The sequence below is a fragment of the Plectropomus leopardus genome, chromosome 2, assembly GCF_008729295.1.
Source record: "Plectropomus leopardus isolate mb chromosome 2, YSFRI_Pleo_2.0, whole genome shotgun sequence".
NCBI lineage: Eukaryota > Metazoa > Chordata > Actinopteri > Perciformes > Serranidae > Plectropomus > Plectropomus leopardus.
The window spans coordinates 32,443,772-32,464,301 of NC_056464.1; the positions used below are offsets into that span (position 1 = coordinate 32,443,772).

The 20,530-nt window shown below is 41.5% G+C and overlaps 1 protein-coding gene across 1 annotated transcript in view; it reads left to right on the forward strand.

Annotated features, from left to right (window-relative positions):
* LOC121959634 (membrane-associated guanylate kinase, WW and PDZ domain-containing protein 3) overlaps positions 1–20,530 on the forward strand; it is a 181,818-nt gene continuing 161,288 nt past the window's right edge. The window contains 1 exon segment of the mRNA XM_042509055.1: positions 1–868. Coding sequence (XP_042364989.1) covers positions 562–868 — 307 coding nt within the window. The 5' untranslated portion in view covers positions 1–561.

The window sequence follows — 20,530 nt, forward strand, 5'->3', positions numbered from 1 at the left end:
CGCTCGTAGTGTCTCTCAGCACAGTCACCATGGGCTGGATCTCACCCGCATAAACCGCCAAACGGTGCTCGCTGCCGCTCGTCTTCTATTTTCAGCCTGCCCACAGGTATATGAGGGATTTCTCGTTGACGCACTACATTTCAGCGACAGACGGTCTACCGCCGTGCGAGTAAAATACACTCTGTTTACATTTAGTTTGGACTGCTCGGCGTCGGGAGGCGACACGAGGCGAAGCGAGGCGCGGACGTGGTTTCAGAGTGGCCATGGAGAGCGTGAAATCCCCTTTTTAACAACCTCGCCGCTATCAACTCTCCTGTTTTACGCACAAGGAGCGTTTGGAATTATTGCAACCCAGGGTAGCTGTGCGCACAAACCCGTGGCATGACAGACCTGCGCGGGGGTGAAAATCATCCTCCTAAATGTCAAGAAGATGAAATCTCCAGCAGCAGGTCGGGAGAATAACTCAGGAGGGTTTATTAGGCCGCGTCACTTCGCGTTCATTTAACAACAGCAAACCGAGGCGACTGTAACCAGTTTTCAAAATAAAAAAAGGGAGTAACCATGTCCAGGACACTGAAGAAGAAGAAACACTGGTCCAGTAAAGTGGTGGAGTGCGCGGTGTCATGGGGGAACCTGGGGGACTTTGGCTCCGTGGTGGAGGTCCTCGGGGGAGCAGAGCTGGGACAGTTCCCGTACCTGGGCCAGATGAAGCTGGACGTGCTGGTGTGCCACGTCGGGAAGCTGCCCTACTACGGGGACGTTTTGCTGGAGGTGAACGGGACGCCCGTGAGTGGACTTACAAACCGCGACACCCTGGCCGTCATCCGCCACTTTCGGGAGCCGATTCGCTTGAAGACCGTCAAACCAGGTGCGCCCCCTTCCTCCACCCCCTCTGCTTTCTTTTCCCACCGCTGCTGTGTGTCACCTGAGCTGTGTTTGTAAGACGAGCGTTTTGATATGTTGCATCCACTACACACAACACCCCTCATGATCATACAAGCACACAACATCCTCAAATTAATATTCAAATAACATTACCTTATACAGACTCCCTCCTCATATAACTTGCATTATATCACTGTGATATATGCACGGATGGATTATGAGACGGTGGGCCCCTGGGCACAGACATGCAAGAGGCCCCACCACCTCTCCTCCATAGGCAACATACACAGACTTTGTATATGTTTTGAAAACACATCTTTCTGTGGTTTTGTTTCATTTTTTTGTGTCTGTGATTGTTTTGCCCCCCATTTTAGTCATTTTGAGTCTCTGTAGATATTTTCTGTCTCTTTAAAGTCGTTTGAAACCCTGCTGTCGTCATTCTGAATATTTTTGAATTAGTTTTACCTCTTTTTTTAGCCATTTATCTCTGAGTGGTCATTTTGTGTCCTTGTAGTTGTTTGGAGTCTCTTTGTAGTTGCTTTCAATCTCTTTGAGTCATTCTGAATCTGGTTATTGTCATTTTGAGTGTGTTTTTTGTTGCTTTGACTCTCTTTGCAGCCATTTATGTTTCTGTGGTCATTTTGAATCTCTCAGCTGTTTTGCGTCTCTTTGTGGTTGTTCTCTGTCTCTTTGAAGACATTTTGAACCCCCTTGTAGTCATTTCAAGAAAGTGTGTGGTTGCTTTGTCTCCCTCTGTAGCCATTTATCTCCTATTTTGCAGTCATTTTGTGTCTCTTTGTGGTTGTTTTCCCCCATTTTAGTCATTTTTGGAGTTGATTTCCATCTCTTTGAAGTCATTTTTTAATCTTATAGTATTTGTGGGTATGTTTGTAGTAGCTTTGCCTCTTTTTGTACCCACGTATGTCTTTGTGGCCAATTTAAATCTCTTTGCAGCTGTTTTGTGTCTTTTTGTAGTCGTTTTACGTTTCTTTGTGCGATACACAAAGCGACCCCCTCCATTAGTAATCATGTTGAGTCTCTACGTAGTTACTTTTAAGTAGTTTCCTTACTTATCTGTGTAGCCATTCACCTATTTGTGGTCAGTTTTAATCATTTGAAAGTTGCTTTCTGTCTCTTTAAAGTCATTCTGAATTTGGCTTAGATTAGGCTTAGGGTGTTTGTGGTCGCTTTGCCTCTTTGTAGCCATTTATGTCTTTGGTCATTTTGAATCTCTTTGCAGCTGTTTTGCTTCTTTTTTTGGTTGTTTTGCCTCCCTTTTTAGTCATTTTCTACCTCTTTATAGTTTCTTTCCATCTCTTCAGAGTCATTTTGAATCTGGTTATTGTAATTTTGAGTATGTTTGTAGTTGCTTTGCCTCTCTTTGCAGTCATATGTTTATTTATGGTCATTTTGAATCTCTTTGCAGCTGTTTTGCATCTCTTTTTGGTCATTTTGTGTATCTTTGTGGTTGTTTCTACCCATTCATGCAAAGAGGAATGCATACATGTCAGCTAAAGCTGACAAAACCGCTGCAAAAATAGTATGAAAAATGTGCATAATGTGAGTTCTACCCACTGCTACATCCCTGCACACTTCCCAGAGGACATCCCAGACTTCCACTGTAAACCACTACTGTCCCATAACATCTAATTGGCCAGTTCTCTCACCACTTTCTCGGGGAGATCGAATAGTGATAATGGTGATAAGGGCATGTAGCCCAGTTGGAGCCATCTCGGCTAAGTGCACTTACATGCATAGAAATAAGGCCTAATTACATCCTCCATTATTCAGGCTACTCTGCTGCCCATTGGCCACAGAAGCCAGAGTGGTTAGCTGTGCTGTACGCTGTCGTCCTATCACTCCAGCTCTCCAAGTGTGCTGGCTGCAACATCCAATCACTCTGACAATGAGACACTGCGACGGCTTGGCGACACTGAGGTCCTCAGGTTGGGGGTTTTACAGCTCTAGAGATCCAGTTGTGTGTTTACTGATAAGGGAGATGGCTGTACTTTGCTTGTATGCTGAAGCTGGAATGTCTAAACAACAACTGAGACTGTTCAAAAGGTTACATCAGCAGCGGCAGCAGCTGAGCCCCAGGACCTCAGGCCAGGATCCCTGAAGATCATCTGTGTGTGTGCACATGCCCACTTATGGTGTGTGTCTCGTGTGCAGTCATTCCTTGGAGTTTTCCTGCGTTTTTTTAAATGAATATTTTATTGATTTGTCTATCTTTTATAAGCAAACAAGAGATGAAAGCAAAAATGTTTTCCCAGATTTATGAGTCCTGCGCCTATTGTGTGTGCATGAAGGTGTGCGTATTTCATGGCTCTAAACTCCCCAGAGCTCCTAACACCACACTCTCTGCCCCACTAACCAAGGATGATTAATAAAGGGCAGGGAGGAAGGAGAGAGAGAAAGAGACACAAAGAAACAAGAGGGAGAGCGAGAGGCATGGGGGGAGAGAGACATAAAGAGAGATGGGGAGAAAATCGGCTCTGCCTTTGGCTGCAGGCTTAACTCCCACACACGGCTCTTTTTTTCCCTTTAAAGCTCACAGGGAAGTAAAAGGTGGCGAAGATGGCAAAATTCCTCATCACCTATTTCTTCACTGTCACTCTTACCTGTCTGGCCTATTTGTCCATATTCTATTTTAGTCATATGTGATGTTACAAGCAGCGTGGATCAGCTTTTTGGTGTTCTGCACTTAAAAAAAAAAAAGGCCTCACAAATCGCCCCCTGGCGTCAGCGTACAGATGGGGTTGTTACATTGTATTATTACATATTGTGCATGTGTGTACGTCTGCTGCGCTGTGTGTGTATACATTCCTGTGTGGTAGCCTCATGTTTTAATTCACACCTCTTGCATAATTGAGTTAGCGAGTGGATTTTCTCCACTCTGATGGAGGCAGTGGGCCTAGAGGATCAGCTGTTAGCAGGAAGCCCGGGAATCTGCGATGACATGACGGCGGCCGGCAGCGACGGACAGCCTCGCTGGGTCTACCAGATGTTCCCTCTGTGCTCTTTCTGAGATCCTCTTGTGCTCTGCTTGCCTTGCCCTCTGGAGCTGGTGTGCTTCCCATGCTGCTGCTCCTGCTGCTGACAGCTGGGGAGGAGCTAGGAGGGGAGAGTGTGCAGAGATGCAAAAGCAGAGATGGGGATTCGAGGATAGAGCGAGACAGGATGCAAGTCTCTATGGAAGCTATTATCTATCTCAGCCATTGATCGAATGGAATGTGAGAGTTGCACACAGCACTTCACTTACTTTTCTGCTGCTTCTGGTGCATCATATATTCTCCAGGGACTGCCAAGAGGCGTCTCTCAAATGCATACATCCTCACATACTTAGAGCTTTGAAATGATGATGTTCACACCAAGCCTACGCCAAGACTTCACAATGTACCATGAGGTGAATGTGCCTATTTCCTTGGTATCTTTGATTAAGCTGGAAGATGCCTCTATTAAAAGCTCAGTGGCTCTGTGCTCGGTACAGCGATCTATTTCTGCCGGATCCTCCAGCTAAGGATCGGAAAAGATGCCTGATGAAAAGGTTCATGAATGGCATCGCAGAATTTCCGTTTTCGCTTCTCAGTTATTTTCTGCTGTGCCTCTATATGTTTCCATGTCAATCACTTTGCAATCAAAACATACATACAACCTGTAGCCCTTTATATGCAGCTGAATGGATGATGGCGCTAACATCAAATGAATAATTTGCCAGTGCAGTGCCGGAGCCAGTGAAGCAAGCTCTCTTTCGTCTTTGCGATGATTATTATTAGCTGTGTGACTGTATGAAGCTCATGAATACAAGCCCTCTCAACCCAGTCAAAAGTATAATTGTTGGCAATGTATGTTTATCAAAGTCAAAGTCAAAGTCAGCTTTATTGTCAATTCTGCAGTATGTACAAGACAAACAGAGGATTGAAATTGCGTTACTCTCAACTCTCTGTGACAGAGAGTAGACATAAATATATATATATTTAAAAAGAGATAAATAAAAACTGTACAATACAAACAATGACACATTAAAAAATAGTTATAGTAGTGCAAATGTATATGGTAGTGCAATTAGAAAGAAAGAATTTAGCTTATCGGCTGGTGGTGATTAAAGTGACTGTGTGTTGTTTTCCTGAGGGGAGGAGTTCACTTCGGTGAGAAACATACAAACATGTATGTATGCAAACATACAGAAGAGCAGTTGTTAAATTTGTACTTTTATAACAGATATGTTGAATCTCTATGTTTCAGTTTTTAATTTTATTTGTGACAACTCTGTGGTTAGACAGGCACAAAAAACACTTGGTTATGGTTAGGAAAACGGCATGTTTTGGCTTAAAATAACTGCTTTTGTTACCTCAAACATGGCTGGTAATGGCTAGAAATGTCACGTTCTTGAAAAAAATTAGCTGACTTTGTCACTACAAACATGGCTGAACATGTCCTGAACTCCCAGAAAACACCCTCTTTTGATGCCAAATAAAGCTGGAAATATTCTGAACTTTCATTATAAAAACACCTACTTTTGTCATATAAATACGGATGGAAATGTCTTGAAATCTTTGTAAAAAGCACCCGCTTTTGTCACTGCAAACACAGATGGAAATCTCCCGACCTCTTATTAACAAATACCTATATTTGTCGGCCTTGAACGAATCCACCATGCCGTTCTCCTGATGAGAAATTCCTCTGATATACATGCCATCTGATTTACGTACAGCCTCATATGATTTTGGAAATGTTACATATCCATGGTTTGCAGAACCTACAATGCTTAACATTTTATTCTAGTGTCTGGGCTGACCCTTAAAAATTAACAGTTTTAAATGGTTTTATGATATTAAATCTAGTCCTAAAATGTAAATGCAGTCACCAGATTTCAGGTATGTGTGAATGAAATGGTTAGTAATTGAAATACTCCAACACCTTTGGGGTGCTGGAATAACAGCATTTTTATCGGAAGTCATTTTTCTTTATTGATTTTAATGGTCGATAATTGCTGATGTGCTAATGAGAACATATTAAGTCTGCACAATGGCATAATTCATCCGTTTCTGTAAGGTACTGAGTTTCCGAGGCAAATTCTGCTCTTAATTACCTTTGAATTTTGAAGTGATATTGCATGACTGAATTTGCATAAAGCCACAGTGGATTCTGCAATTGGTAGCAATTTGTTTTGAGTTGCCTGCTTCTGCTAACGCATCATCATATTTTCTATTACCTGCTGATCATGCCAATAGAGAAGAATACAGAGTGACATGAGCCCCTAAGCCCCTGTATCAAACGGCAATAGTGTGTGTGGGTTAATCACATTAATGCACCTCTCATATCAGGAAGTGCCTCTCAATGGAATCATCCTCTTGACAGGCGATGCTTTGTCACTGCAAAGAGATTTGTAGTCGGGCGCAAAAAAAAAATGGGGATTGAGAGCGAGAGTGGGAATACAGCAGCCCAGAGAGCCTGGTCAAATAACTAGAGACATCTGTTCTCGCCTTAGAGATGCTTCTGACAATCAGCTGAATAGAGCAGGAGAGCCATCATGTACACTGAGCCTTTGGCACGGAACTCATAACAAAGTAATTTAAGGCTGAATGAGCTCTTCACGTACTGATTATGAGTGTTTTTTATGCAGATTCAATCAGAACAAGAGCCAGATATTCGACTATTCGCATATTTGTTAATTGTGTAGGTATTAGGATATTTTATATATATATATAAATAAATATATATATATATTTTTTTTTTTTTTCACAGCGCTCTGTCACACGTTGTCTCTGATTCAGAGTTGATTAATATATGAGCATTTATGTAGGTCCATAATTATATTATTTTTCCATGATAAAAAAAGCTGAGCATATCAGGGTTTCCCACGCATAAATTTAGTTGTATATTTTAGGTGTCAAATAATTGGTCGTTGAGAATATAATCAAATGGGAAATTTAATCAGTCAATTGACAGGCTATGCAATGCTGTTAAAGTTTATGCAATATGTCCCTGTGAGCTTTGATTTCATTTTATTTTAGTGTTGTCCATCATTTTTCCAACCTACCTTAGATGAAACCAGCTGTGCGCCATTGAAACTACACACCCTGCGGTCAAGCGCTGGGTCTAAAAGTTTGCTTTCACTGGCCTCTGCAGCAGCTGCTCCTCTAATCTGATCCATTGATCTCACCTTATCAGCTCTGATCGATCCAACCTCAAACTGATTGGTTGATCCAAACTCAACAAACTGCTGCTGAGAGGAAAAAAACTCATGAAGAGTTCCACCTGTGCGGCGTTTGCCGAAGAATCTCCAAATATAGAGAACTGACACAGAATAATCACAAAGGGACATACACACAAAAAAAGTTGAGAGATTTTATTTCTGTGGAAAACACTGCATAGATAGAACCTCTGTCAACCAAACCTCTTGAGATCACAAACATGTATTAAACAACACCAAACATTAACAATACAACAATAATCCTGTCAAAGAAACAGGATCCTTAAAAATGAATGATATTGTTTATTTGAACTGAAAGACACGTGTTGCAGTGCTATGTCATTCATCTCATCCACAAATGGAAAAAATGCCTGGCAGAGTCCTTCTCGAGTATTTGGGCCAGCCCTAGATTCAATAAGACACCAGCTATGTTTTGTTTTTCTAAGATCTGTTTAGGCTTGGGCACTGATCCTGCTGCTCTGCGACTGGATTATCGACTGTTTGGTGCTTACGAGGCTACTTTTGCGCCTCTTTGTGATTTTAATTGCACTGTTGCCTTGTATGCATGTTACTGTATGTTGTCTGCAAATGTCTTGATAATGTTTTCTAGGCCAGGTGTCCCTTGGAAAAAGAACATTGTTAATCTCATTGGTGCCAACTGGCAAGATAAAGGATGAATGGGGAAACGAGACACGCAGACAAAATGATTATAGTACACACAATAAACTGTAGGTGGTAGTGAATCCTCGTGTGCCTCATTAATAATTTACACTCTAGGTAACACAGAGTTTAAAAATGAAACTTTGCAAACCTCTACTAGACGTTCATATGAAATTTAAGCAGAAGATTGCGTCAGGCGCTCCTCTGCAACTGTATTTATTAAAACACCACAGCTCAGATGTGCCTCTATTGTATTTGGAAGAGCTTAAAGGACCATACTGCTGTTTTTGAATGTTTCAGTCTATTAACTGCAAATATGTATACTCTATATTGCTGCTGACCGTTTTCTAAAGCACACTGCAGTGTTTTAGATTGCTCAGTGTGTTTTTCTTACCTTCTATGCCTCTAAAGTTTTCACTTCATTTCACTGCCAAAATGAAAATCAGCCAGCAGAAACCCTTATTTAGGTGAATACAATATCTGCTTTTATTGTTGTCATAGTTATTATTGTGTAGCAATAGCATCGATTTTTTTCATTCACAGCTGCACTTCCACACAATCACAATCTAACTTTGAGGAAAATAAAGCAGACATTATGTTCACGCTGATGGATTATTTAACTCATGAAAGTTTGAGGTCTGTGCAAGCTGATATTTAATAATAAATAGCTACCTGAAACGAAAACAAAAAAAGTTAGAATCTACCACTTTAAAGATTAGTCCATGCAGGTGCAGGAGATACGACCCAATCGTGAGAGTAAATATTGGCAACGTACATTTATGCAAACCAAGCATGGCTTGAAACACTTGGTTTTGTTAGCACTCTCATAGCAACCACTCTCTGTAACGCTGTTCCTGCAGGAAATATCTCGGTTAAAAAAAAAAAAGCCCTTAGCACAATCCCAGCAGGATATACATTGATGTCTCAAAAAAAGCAATTGCTTTTTGTAGCATTATCCTAGCCGGAAATGCAGTGATGTTTCTGTAAAAAGTAACCACTTTTTTTTTTTGCAAAAAACCACTCATGTTTGGTGGCCAAAAAGCTACTGGAAACAACCAGTTTTGGTGGCACCACACCATCTGGATGCATTGATGTCTAAGCAAAAACAAATGCCTTTTTGTGCATCAGAAAATGCAGCAATGTCTTGGTAAAAAAAACAAAAAAAACAACAGATTTTCTTGGCTCTGTGCTCAGTGGGAACACAGTGACAGATTGCTAAAAACCTTGTTTGGTGGCATGCTGCAGATTTTTAAAAAACAACTGGTTCTGTTGTCTGCTCGTCACAAACAGTGCTCTGCTGGTGTCAAAACCATCCACCATCCCCTCCATCGCCCGATGACAAAGTCAGCTCATATACTACGTGATTTTAAAAACGTTAATCTGATACATATGAAACTTACAAACTGTTACTTCTGGCGACTGGGCTGGGTGATTCTACAGTCATTATACTTAAAACCTCATCCAGTTTTTTGATACAAGAAGCACAGCAGCAAACACGTGATCACCCCCCCGTTTTGTTAACATCACCATGCCACTGGCATGTCACTACTCTCATCAGCCAGCGTGGGTTGTTTGTGCTGCACAGGGATGCTTGAGTAAGACTGTCAAACCCTAAATCCAAGACGGTTGCCACAGCACCGGAGCATGACAATTAGCAGAAGTGTCGCTCCAGCGCTGGATTGTCTCAGCCTCCAAACCTCGCCTCATTATTGTCTTACTAACTTTCATAGCTGTCTCTCTGCACGCTCCTTCCACTGTTCACTTTGAATCCAAAAAACAATGCTATTAGGGGAGGTAAAATCTTCAACTGAATATTGTCATTCTTGTCTTGGCTATGAAGCATTTTGATTACATATTTATTGTTTACCTTTACCAAATCCTATGAAAACACATTTGTCATAATAGGCAAATACCATAAAAACTTGGGTCACACTTTTTTTAAATACTCATATGAGACTCTAATAGGTGGAAAGATGGATACATCTGTTTTCCTGTCCATTTTATTTCTTTCTTTGTAACCACTTCATGCTTTTTGTATCTGTTTGGCCTTCCACTGTATCATCCTACAAAGCATTTTGTTGATATACAGCTTGTTTGTCCTCTGTGACTCCCATCAAGCATCTCCCGTGTGTGCCTGAGGCAGCTGTCAGACTTGTAGTGAAGTGCTGCCGCCTTACCACACACACACACACACACACACACACACACACACACACACACACACACACACACATACACACACATACACACACATCTAAAAGTACACTGTGCAAAATGTCCATCTTGACACATAATTTAATTTAAAACTGAGACCTGAAATCATGTTTTGTACATAAGGCTGAAATTGATTACGTTTTGGTGTTTGCGGACAAAACACAATTAACAAAGGTGAAGGAGTCAATTTAGATAATTAAATTTTATCCCATATGTTGATCTGCATCAGAAACAACTCTTACTTTTCTATTTTTTTTTTCCTTGAGGGAATTTCTGTAAATTAGGCACAAATATCCACTTGGACTCAAGGATCACCTGATTAGATTTTGGTGGTTGTAGGTCAAAGGTCAAGGTTACTTTGACCTTGCATCCTTGTCATTCTTGTAAATGTTGTATCTCATGAACACCTGGAGAGAATTTCTTAAAATACGGCACAAATTTTTAACCTGACACAAGAATCAGCTCATTAGATTTTGGTCATCAAAGGTCAAGGTCACACTGACCTTGCATTCTTGTGAAAGTGATATGTCAAGAACACCTTCAGGGAGTTTCTTCAAATTTGACACAAATGTTCACCTGGAGTCAGCAGTAAACTGATAACAATCTGGTCATTGAAGGTCAAAGATCAAGGTCATGGTGACCTCAAAAAATGTGTTTTTGGCCAGAAATCAGGAATTCATATGCTCAAATTCCACACAAATTTCTAAAAGGATGTCATAATGAAGTGCTAAAATGTTATATCCAAGAGGTCAAAGGTCAACTGTGACATCATAATGTCCATTACTCAATGTCATAAGTCAGGAACAGAAGGGGAGACATTTGGTCCAACAATAAATTACTGACACTAATCTTCTGTGCTGCCAGGGGGAAGATGTGTGTGAAGCATCTGTGTTTTCACAGACATGGATGTTACCTGGAAGCACGACTTGACTGGTGGGCGGACGCATACAACCGTGTGGCGATATATCTAGTTTTTAAGATATCAAGACTCCTGGGATTAATTAGTTTTTTAGCAGGGCGATACTGCACCAGTTTCTCATCCCACTGTTGCATAGCAGAGCTGCCAACATCCCATAGCATCCTGTTTGAGAACCCACTCTCTCTCATGCCTCGCAGTGTGTTTGTGGGGGCAGGGGAGGAGGGGGGGGGTCAGTGGGAGGAGGTGTAATGCGACTGCAAAACAAACAAGCGTAAAGTTGCTCCCAACCCTACTCCAAGTCCTCAATAATTCATCTATACTAGAGCTGGATACTCCATTGATGTGAATGTGTCTGTGTGTGCATGGTAACTGGTGATTTTAGAGTAAAGAGGTAGGCTACAGTCAAAAAGCATAGCATGACTCCCGGTTCCCGGCACACTCTCATTATTCCGACTTTAATCAAATTGGTGCTGCTCTTCTCACACACTCCAGCGGCACCTGCAACAATCGCAACATAAATAGCATGCTTGATGAGATGATTTGGAGTTGGAAGTCTATATTTTGAAGTTGATTACAAGTGTGTTTCACCATGATTGCCTTGTGCAGATGTAAAATGTATGCGCAGTTTTGCTTCATGGATGTCGGTTCAGCTTATATTATGTATTATTATGGTACAGAGGTGGGTAGAACAGCTGGCAAACCACGATTTCTAGTTGATTTTAGCATACTGGCAAACCAGCATCCTAAGACACTATGAATCGCATTTTCTGATAAGCATTAACTTCTTTTTGTCATACACCGTGTCTGCCTATAATCACGTCAGTTTGTCGCTGCTGGATTCTGCTAACAAAAGGGGAAAAAAAGGGTGGTAAAACTGAGCGTAAATGTGTTTATCCACCAAAACCCTTGTTTATATGCACTGAACTAGAAGGAAATCCTCGTCATTTTGTCCTGAGGCCATCTATAGAAGGAAGTGTTTTCAGCATGCAACAAAAAGAAAAGCTTCTATCACAGAGCGCAGACTGGGAATTGCGAGACGTCAGTGAAGAGCATGCTACGGTGGTCGCAGGAAGCTGAGAGTGGTGGACACAAGTCATCATGGCAGTCTTTAATGAGCAATGAGATTGTGTGTGTGTGTGTGTGTGTGTGTGAGAGTGAGAGAGAGACAGAGAGAGGGGGTGGTGAGAGGTCATTTTAGTGCAAGCAAACAGCACAAGCTATGTTCATAGGCTTAATGCTCAATTTTGATTATTTCATTTATCCAGTTCTCTGATTTGATTGGACCCATATGTAACATCAGTGTGAGCGATCTCACATGCAACCAATAACACACGTGCGCATTGGAGCACCAAAAACGTCATTTGGAAGATGAATTACATGGTGGTACAAGGCATATCTCTTGAATGATCACTATAATAGAAAGGTCCAATAATGTCACTCCGAATAATAATAAAAATAATCCATGTGCCTCTTTTTGGGAGTTTGTAGTATATTTGTGGATAAACGGGACCCTTAGAGCAATAGGCAGTTTTTGGAGGGTTATGGGCTTTTGGTCAACTTCCTCTTTTAGCAGCTATTGCTGGTACTTCTGGAAAGAGAGGTGTGGGTGTAGCCATGAGACGAGTCAGGAGTAGTGTGGTCACAGTGTGACAATGAAAGGACTCATACAGTAGGCAGGCTGTCCCCATCAGAGAGCTTCTGGCATTTGGGCTTCTCTGTGGATAGCCGTCTTTGGATTGGAGAGAATTACGGCTTCAAGTAAAAATCCTAGGATGCCGAAGGAATGACCCACCTTACTGTGACTCTGATTGGCTTAATCTGACATTCGCACCCAAACTTAAACTAATTTCACTTCTCTTGCCAAAATCGAACCAATCCAATCAATGAAGGCAACGAGTAGCCACTCATAGTGAGACAAGGGCAGGTCAATCCTTCGCTATCCTAGGATTCGCAAATTTGCGCCCCTGCCTCCCTGTCCTTGGATAGGTTGATGAAAATGGATGGATGGCTCTATTGGTTCTATTGACGTAATTCTATTTACAGCCGCCTTGGTCTGCGCAGTGAAGTATGATGTGGAAAAAACACCAGTGTTTGGCATAAACATGAATTCCAATCCGACCGTTCGCACAGAGGTCGCATCTCACATGACCAGTGATCAAATATGTGCTGGATTAAGGATTTCTGTGTCCAAACTACTACGAAAAAAACATCAGTAACACGTGGTAGCAAAATAATCAGAGTTGGGCAACATTTATTTCTAATGTGAATAGAGCCTTAATCTCTCCATTTCGAAAGTAGGCTACATGGCCCATTATGGGGAAGATGCATCTTAAAATGGGAGAATTAATTCTTTAATTGCATTGTCTATAGTAGCTTACAGTAGCATAAAGCATGTAAAGCATACAAACAGCAATTGGGTGCTTACAGTATGTTGAATTTCCTGTGGGATGTATTTGTTGTAATCAGTGGGAGGTTCTAGGGGATTTCAGTTCCTCAGTGCCTTCACTCGCTGTTCCAATTAAAGGCAGCGTTGTCATCTTAAATGCCTGTTAGCGCTCATATTGCAATATAATGACTCATTCTAATCCTGTCCCAGTAAATATGTATTTATTAGGGTGGTCATAAAATCGTTTATTACATTTTAGTTGTATCTAGGGCTCTGGAAGATTTGCAGTTGGGGGTGGGTTTCACTGAATAGACGAGGAGTAATGGCTACAGAAAGTGGTTATTTTTGCTTTGACCTGCATCCTGTTTGCCCTCATTACCCACTGTTCTTTCCGCTCGCTTTGTGGAGGCCGCTTCTTTTTCTCCACTCCCATCCGCCCATCACTGTCAGATATCCACCGTACCTGAGATACAAATTTGTCATTCATCACTCTTTTCTAAAATGTCTCGCATATCTATAATAGAGTTGTGCTTCCATACAGTACTTGTCCAGATACTCGGTGTACAACCCCTGAAGCTGCTCGTATCATAAAAATGGATTTAGTGTTATCACTTTATCCCCTTGAAAGCACAGAACCCCCTAAATATGTAATCGGCAAAATGGGATCATAACAGGTGCTCAAAAATCCCCCAAAAGATGTCTATACGTGATAGAGCTACAATCTGATCTGAAAATACGGGTTTTTGTCCCTAATGCGATTTTTTTTTCTGCTCTTTTCCTGCCGTCTCGCTCCAGAGTGCATCAGTCACATCCTGTAACTGTGAATTGTGGTGTGTGAGTGTGTGTGTTTGTCGTCTTTTTGTGGGTCGTCTTTTTGTCGAGTGTCGTCTCTGTCAGTGTCTGAGAGGAGATTGGAAGGGACGGCTGGTGAGGAGTCACTCCTCCGAGAGCCTTGTTTATTTTACCACAGGCGCAGCAGCCATACGGCGGCTGACTGACCCAGGACTGTCATGAAGGACGTTATCTTTATGCAACGATGATTGCTACACGTCTCTGCTCCTCGGCTGCGTTCAGCGATTGTACACTTGGCCGGCGTGTCACTCCCCCACTTTCCTATTATCCAGATGTGCATTATCCTCCAACTGGTGTTTATCACTGCAAGATAGGGGCTCAGGTCACCTCTAGACAGCTCACAGGTAATGGGCCCTGACATCTGAATTAGTCTGCTCTTTCAAAGGGTGATTAGCAAGCAGCTTAGGATTCTGGGAGGGTGTTGATAGGCAGACATAAACAGGCGGGGCGATGGGCCGGCGGGGGTGCTGCTTCTCCGCGGGTGATGATGGGAGGCTGGCTAGTAATACAGCTCATCATGAGGTGGTCACGGTGTGGTTCTGCGGAAGACAGAGGGTGGGGTGGAGGGGGTAACACGGGCCCGTGCGATTATGCTTTTGCACTGGTGATTTAACCACTTGAAAGTATCTTATTTTCATTAGCTGATATTGCAGTGTGAACAGTGCTGCCCTCATAAATGTTATGAATAGCAGAGCTTTCAAATTTTACACCAAAAGCTTCCTCTGTGTCTTGCCTGTGTGATGGGCTGGCCCAGCTGTTCTGCTTACCCCCCTCTCTTCCCCGGCTCTTTTATTATTCCTTGGCCGTGTGATTCTCTGTGTGCTTGTGGCGGCAGGGGAACGGCTGGCTTTGTAGAATCTTAATAGCGGCGAGCGAGCGCCAAGCTTTCCATTCGCTGCTTGCTGCAGGCGTGTGACTGAATGCCAATGAGACATTAGGGTTGAGGCGGGATGGATCGGGCCAGGCTATGGCAGGCGGGATCTGAGAGGCTTGTAGAGCCCTTTACCAGGTGAGGAGCGCCTGTGTCTGCTCCCAGAGGCTGCACAGCGAGATGCGCTCCGTGTCCCGGGGTTATCTCAGCGCACCTAATCGCCAGGATGCGCCCTCTCTTGTGCTTTTCTGTCAAGAGGGAGATAATCTAAGTGCAGTCTGTTCGACTTTGACTTTGCGCCGCTTCCCCTGTAACATACTGCCCCAGAAAGAGAGGCTGTTAGATTAGACCTGTTAGATTCTGATTCAGTAATGACACAATGATAAATGACACAGAAGCACTCTGTTCCACACAGTCTGTGCTAAAGCTACAGAGATATTATATATCAGTGCTTCCCTTATTCTTCAGGGACCCCTTTTTTATCACAGAGTCAACTGACAACCTCTGACTAAGTGATGACATATTTTATTGATATTTCATATCATATTACATAGGGCTGCCCCCTGGAAGTCAAAGATTCACATAATCTGTTGGAAACCCCTCAGTTGACTGAGATTCTTCAAGTTGTTTTTGTTCAAGGTTTTTTGTCAGTCAGTGTGTGGTGTACTTCTGGTGACAATTTGGTCCTCCGATTTAGCAGCAGAGTGAGCTCTCCTCACTTTCATGTTTCTTTCTGTTAAAGGCATCTGCGGACTCAGACCCAGTGTGAGTCTGAGTGAGACAGGGACAAGACTTTTGGTCAATATCTAGTGCACTGTAAAATCTGACAAGTTGATTTAATGTGCTATATATCTGTATTCTGCTGCTTGCAAACCAGTCAGTCATGTTTGTATTCTCCTAAAGAAAACAGATCTTCTGACTTCATTACCAGCAAAATCCTCTTTGTCATGATCAAGCCAGACTAACTTGGTTTACTGAAGTTGCTGACACTCAAAAATAGGGTTGACCGATATTTTTTTTTCAGGGTTGATATCAATATTATCAGTCAATGAGACTTATAACCGATATTTGGAACCGATATGCATTTACAATGAAAATGAAAATCTTTGTAAATATTTAGAATATCGAATATAGCAAACTCCAACACAAAACTTTGTTTAAATGCCTTTAACAAATGTTTCAACAAAACTAAACATTTCAACATCATATACAGCTAGTTCCCAGCAGCTTTTTATATAAAGTCAAGTGAAAATTTAAACAAAAAACAAATACATAAAAATAGCTCGTAGTGAAAGTAAGTTACTAAAAGTTCCTGCTGACACATTCAGTGCACTTTTTAATTAATTTTATCAGTGATCATTAGAATAAAACGCCAATACAGATAATCAGGTGACCCCTCCCTCCCCAGGTGACCATATACTTCTCCTCTCTTCGATGATGTTATTTGCACCTCCCCTTTGGGTCAGGCTGGCTGTTAAATTATGATATTTTTCTCAATTTTCAGTTTACAACAGCATCTAATATTTGCCCATTTCTGTCTAATATTCACCCATGTGATGTTTTATTAAAGCCTTCTTTGTAATAACACTGTTTGATACTGCAGCTTTTATTCAGATATAATCGCCTCTTGTTTGTTGATCACCACAAATAATTTATTATTGCCTGTGTATGATTTTATGATGACTGAATAAACAATCCATCACTGGAGATGGCATTATAAAACCTAATAACTTTTTCATACCTCATATATCATACATTGCCTCGCCTGGCTGCTAGGTTGCAGTGCAGTACGAATCCTGAATCACCTGCATCAGGCAGACGATGACTGAAGTGTGTGTCTGAGTGCGTGTGTGTACGTGTCTGTGTCTGTGTCTGTGTCTGTGTCTGTGTGTGTGTGTGTGTGTGTGTGTGTGTGTGTGTGGATATGTGTGTTATGTCACATCTTGAACATGACATCTCCTTAATTATGAAGGTTACACAAAGAACACAGGCTGTTGACAACACACTACCTGTTAGTGTACGATGAATGGAGAGCTGCAAGGCACACACGTGCCACACACACACACACACACACACACACACACACACACACACACACACACAGACATCAGCACATTAATCTGTCTCTTTTCACAGCATGCACATGGTTCTCCACATGACGCAGATGTTGCTAACAGTGGGATGGAGTGATGGGTGGATGCAGAAGCCCCAGTCACCCAGTCACTGCCTAATCTGATTACAGACGGCTTCACACAGTCGTCCCGACTGACGAAGCGAGGGCATCAGGGAATGGACAGATGGACGAGCCATGGCTGTTAACAGCTGTGGTTAACTCTGTGTTGTGTAATGTACAGTTGTGTTGTTCAGGAAGAGGAGGGCGTGTGATGGCATTCCACTGAATTATATTATAACCGCACTTTCACCAGGACTGTGCGGCATTACAGTTTTGAGCTTTTTGTGGCAGAATTTATCCTACGAGTTCTGCACCCTAATATCTTATTTCAATGTTATTACTTCAAACTTGGCTTCTCTAAACCACATTTCCCATCATTTGTTTATGCAGCAGGTGTAGTAGGCGATCATCTTTATTTACAATGTGACACTGATATTTAAAGGTACACTATGCAGGATTTGTCGGTTTGTGTTTGTAAACAACATTCAGACTTGGCCCCTCCTCCTTACACTGGTTGTGTGTATGCTGCGGGCTACGGTTGAAGGAACGTAACATCTGCATTTTTGCCTTTAATTGATAGGACAGTATGAGTGGGAAAGGGGGAGACAGAGGGGATGACATGCAGCAAAGGGGCAAGGCTGGAATTGAACTGGCGGCCACTGTGGCGAGTACACAGCCTCTAAACATGGGGCACCTGCTCGACCCACTGAGCCACAGGCGCCCCAGGAAATGAGTTAAAATGAGATATTTAAACTAAACTCAGTGCTTATTGTAAGTGTCACAATGGTCAAGTTATTGTTCATTACAGTAATTTTGGAGTTATTGATCGTACATCGTACAGAGGGAAAATACGTACAAATACGATAATTATCGTGCATCTGGTAACACTGATCTTGCATATTATAATCATATCTCTCTCCTATGTTTCTATCAGACTGCATACAGCAAGTTTCACCATTGATTAATTAAACTAAACAAAATCAAGAAGCAGCGGGGCTCGTGCTGACTCACATCAGGTCCATTATGTTCCTTAGCCTCTCTAAAATAAGACCTTGCAGCAGTTTGTAAGAGTAGCAAGCAGAGCTGAGTGTTCGCAGCTGGTGCTGGAGGAGCTCGCTGTCAGATTTGAAATAACTAGTCGATTACTGCAGCAGACTGATTAAGATGTTTAAACAATTCATAGCAGCATTTTCACAGTTATCACACAAACAATATTAGTCTTAAAGTGACATTTGTAATATGTACTTCGATTTTGTGCTGCTATGCTCACACACTGTTACTAGCTGCAGCATGAATCCAACACAGCCTTTTGCAATAAAGCAGCAAAAGCTAGCAATGCTCTACTCTGATCTGCTCACTTGCTAACTCTGCTGTAACACTGAACCATGTAGTGCAACTGCTCACCTGCTGACAGACCAATCATGTCTTCAGGAGTGCTTCTTTTGACTAAATAAACGTGCTCGGGCCTCAAGCCTGCGCTTCAGGCTGGAAGCAGGAGTCTCCTGTTGTTGGCAGCTCGGAACCACAGCGTCTATTCCCAAAGGGGCTCATTCCCCTGAGAGTACAGATGCCGGGAATTACTGCTTCACTTTATCAAATTAAAAAGACTCGCTGCGCGCACTAATATACATAATGTAAGCTGATGTCTTGGATTTGTTCAGTCAGTGTTTGTGTGCTCGGCAATATCAGTTTGCTAACATTACGAGGTTGGTAGCTGGTCTTGCGGGTCATGTGAAAGCTGTCTGCTGATTCTGATGTTATGCCGTTAGTGCTACAACGTGAAATCAATTTTCATTGATAGTAATTATGAATTAACTCTTGCTGAGGAATAGCTTATTTTTATTTTGTTATGTGATGTACATTATGAGGCTTTGCATGCTTTTAATGTAGATTGTGATGGAATAGAAATATTTTATTGTTAAGGGCGGATTATGAGACAGTGGGCCCCTGTGTAACAGATATGCAAAGGGCCCCACCACCTCTCATACATAGTAGTTAGACATACAAACTTTGTGATGATTTTGTGGTCAGTTTGTTTTTGTAGTTGTTATGCATCTTGTCACATATTTGTGATACTCTGTGGTCATTTTGGTAGTTTTGTATCTTTCGGGGTAATTTTGTGTCTGTGTTTTTGTCATCTTGTGCCTTTTATAGTTTATTTTGTGTCTCTTTGTGTTTGTGGTACCAATTTTTGTAGTCATTTTCTGTCTTTTTGTGGTTGTTTTGTGTCTCTTTAAGGTTATTTTGTGTCTTTCTTGTGTTGCTTGATAGTTGTTTTGCATTTGTTTTGCACTTTTTTATAGTAATTTTGTGTCTCTGAGGTAATTTTATGTCTTATTGGGGTGAAATGTGTCTTCCTGAGGTAATTGTGTTTTTTGGGGTCATCTTGTGATGCTTTGTAGTCATTTTTTGTCTCTTTGTGCTTATTTTATTGCTTTTTATAGTTATTTTGTGTATCTAATGTGCCGCTTTATAGTAATTTTGTGTTCGTTCTGCTGTTTTTTTTTTGTAGTTTTATGTCTGAGGTGATTTTGTGTCTTATTGAGGTAGTTCTGTTTCTTTTGAGGTAATATGTTATGTTTTTGGTTATCTTGTGTTGTTATGTAGTTATTTTGTTTTACCTATGTTTGTTATTATTTCTAATGGCTGAGATAATTTTTGTGTGTCTTTGAAGTTATATTTAGTCAGTGTTCATTTTGCCCTTTTTTGTAGTTATTTTGTGTCTCTTTGAGGTAATTCTGTTTTTCTTTGGGGTAATTTTGTTCTTTTTTTGGTTGTCTTGTGTTGCTTTGTGGTCTTTTTGTGGTTATTTTAAGTCTCCTCCTGTTCAGAATGTGTCCATTTGAGTGACATTTTGCAGGTGAAGGCCAGGGGGCCCCCTGACACTTTGGGCCCCTTGGCTTTGCCCCGTAGGCTCGTTTAGTAATCCATCCATCTTTCTATGTATAAGGGGAATTCGTCTCAAGACATTTTTCTATCCAGGTTGTTTTTCTTATTTTACAGATTTCCTGTTCTCTTGCTGAAAACTCAGCAGCTCTTCTCCCTAAAAAAGTGAAATTATACCAGCCCGCTATGATAAAACTGATTCCCTCCTCTTTGATTGCGGCTTTTAGGGTTGAGGTCGATTCCCTGCAGTCTGTTTAAAATGCTATGTTAAACTGTGATTCATTTCTTATGTATAAAGCATTCATTCTTTATTAGTTCATTAGGATGACGAGCTTTTTGCTCATCATTTGATTTTTTTGCTCTGAGTGATTTTGAAAGAAAATAATTCTATGTGAAGTTGTCCAGCGAAATCATGATAATGCTGCTCAAAGCACTAATTTCTCAAATGAATCTGCAAGTGTTAAACGATGAAGTAAAAAATGCATTGC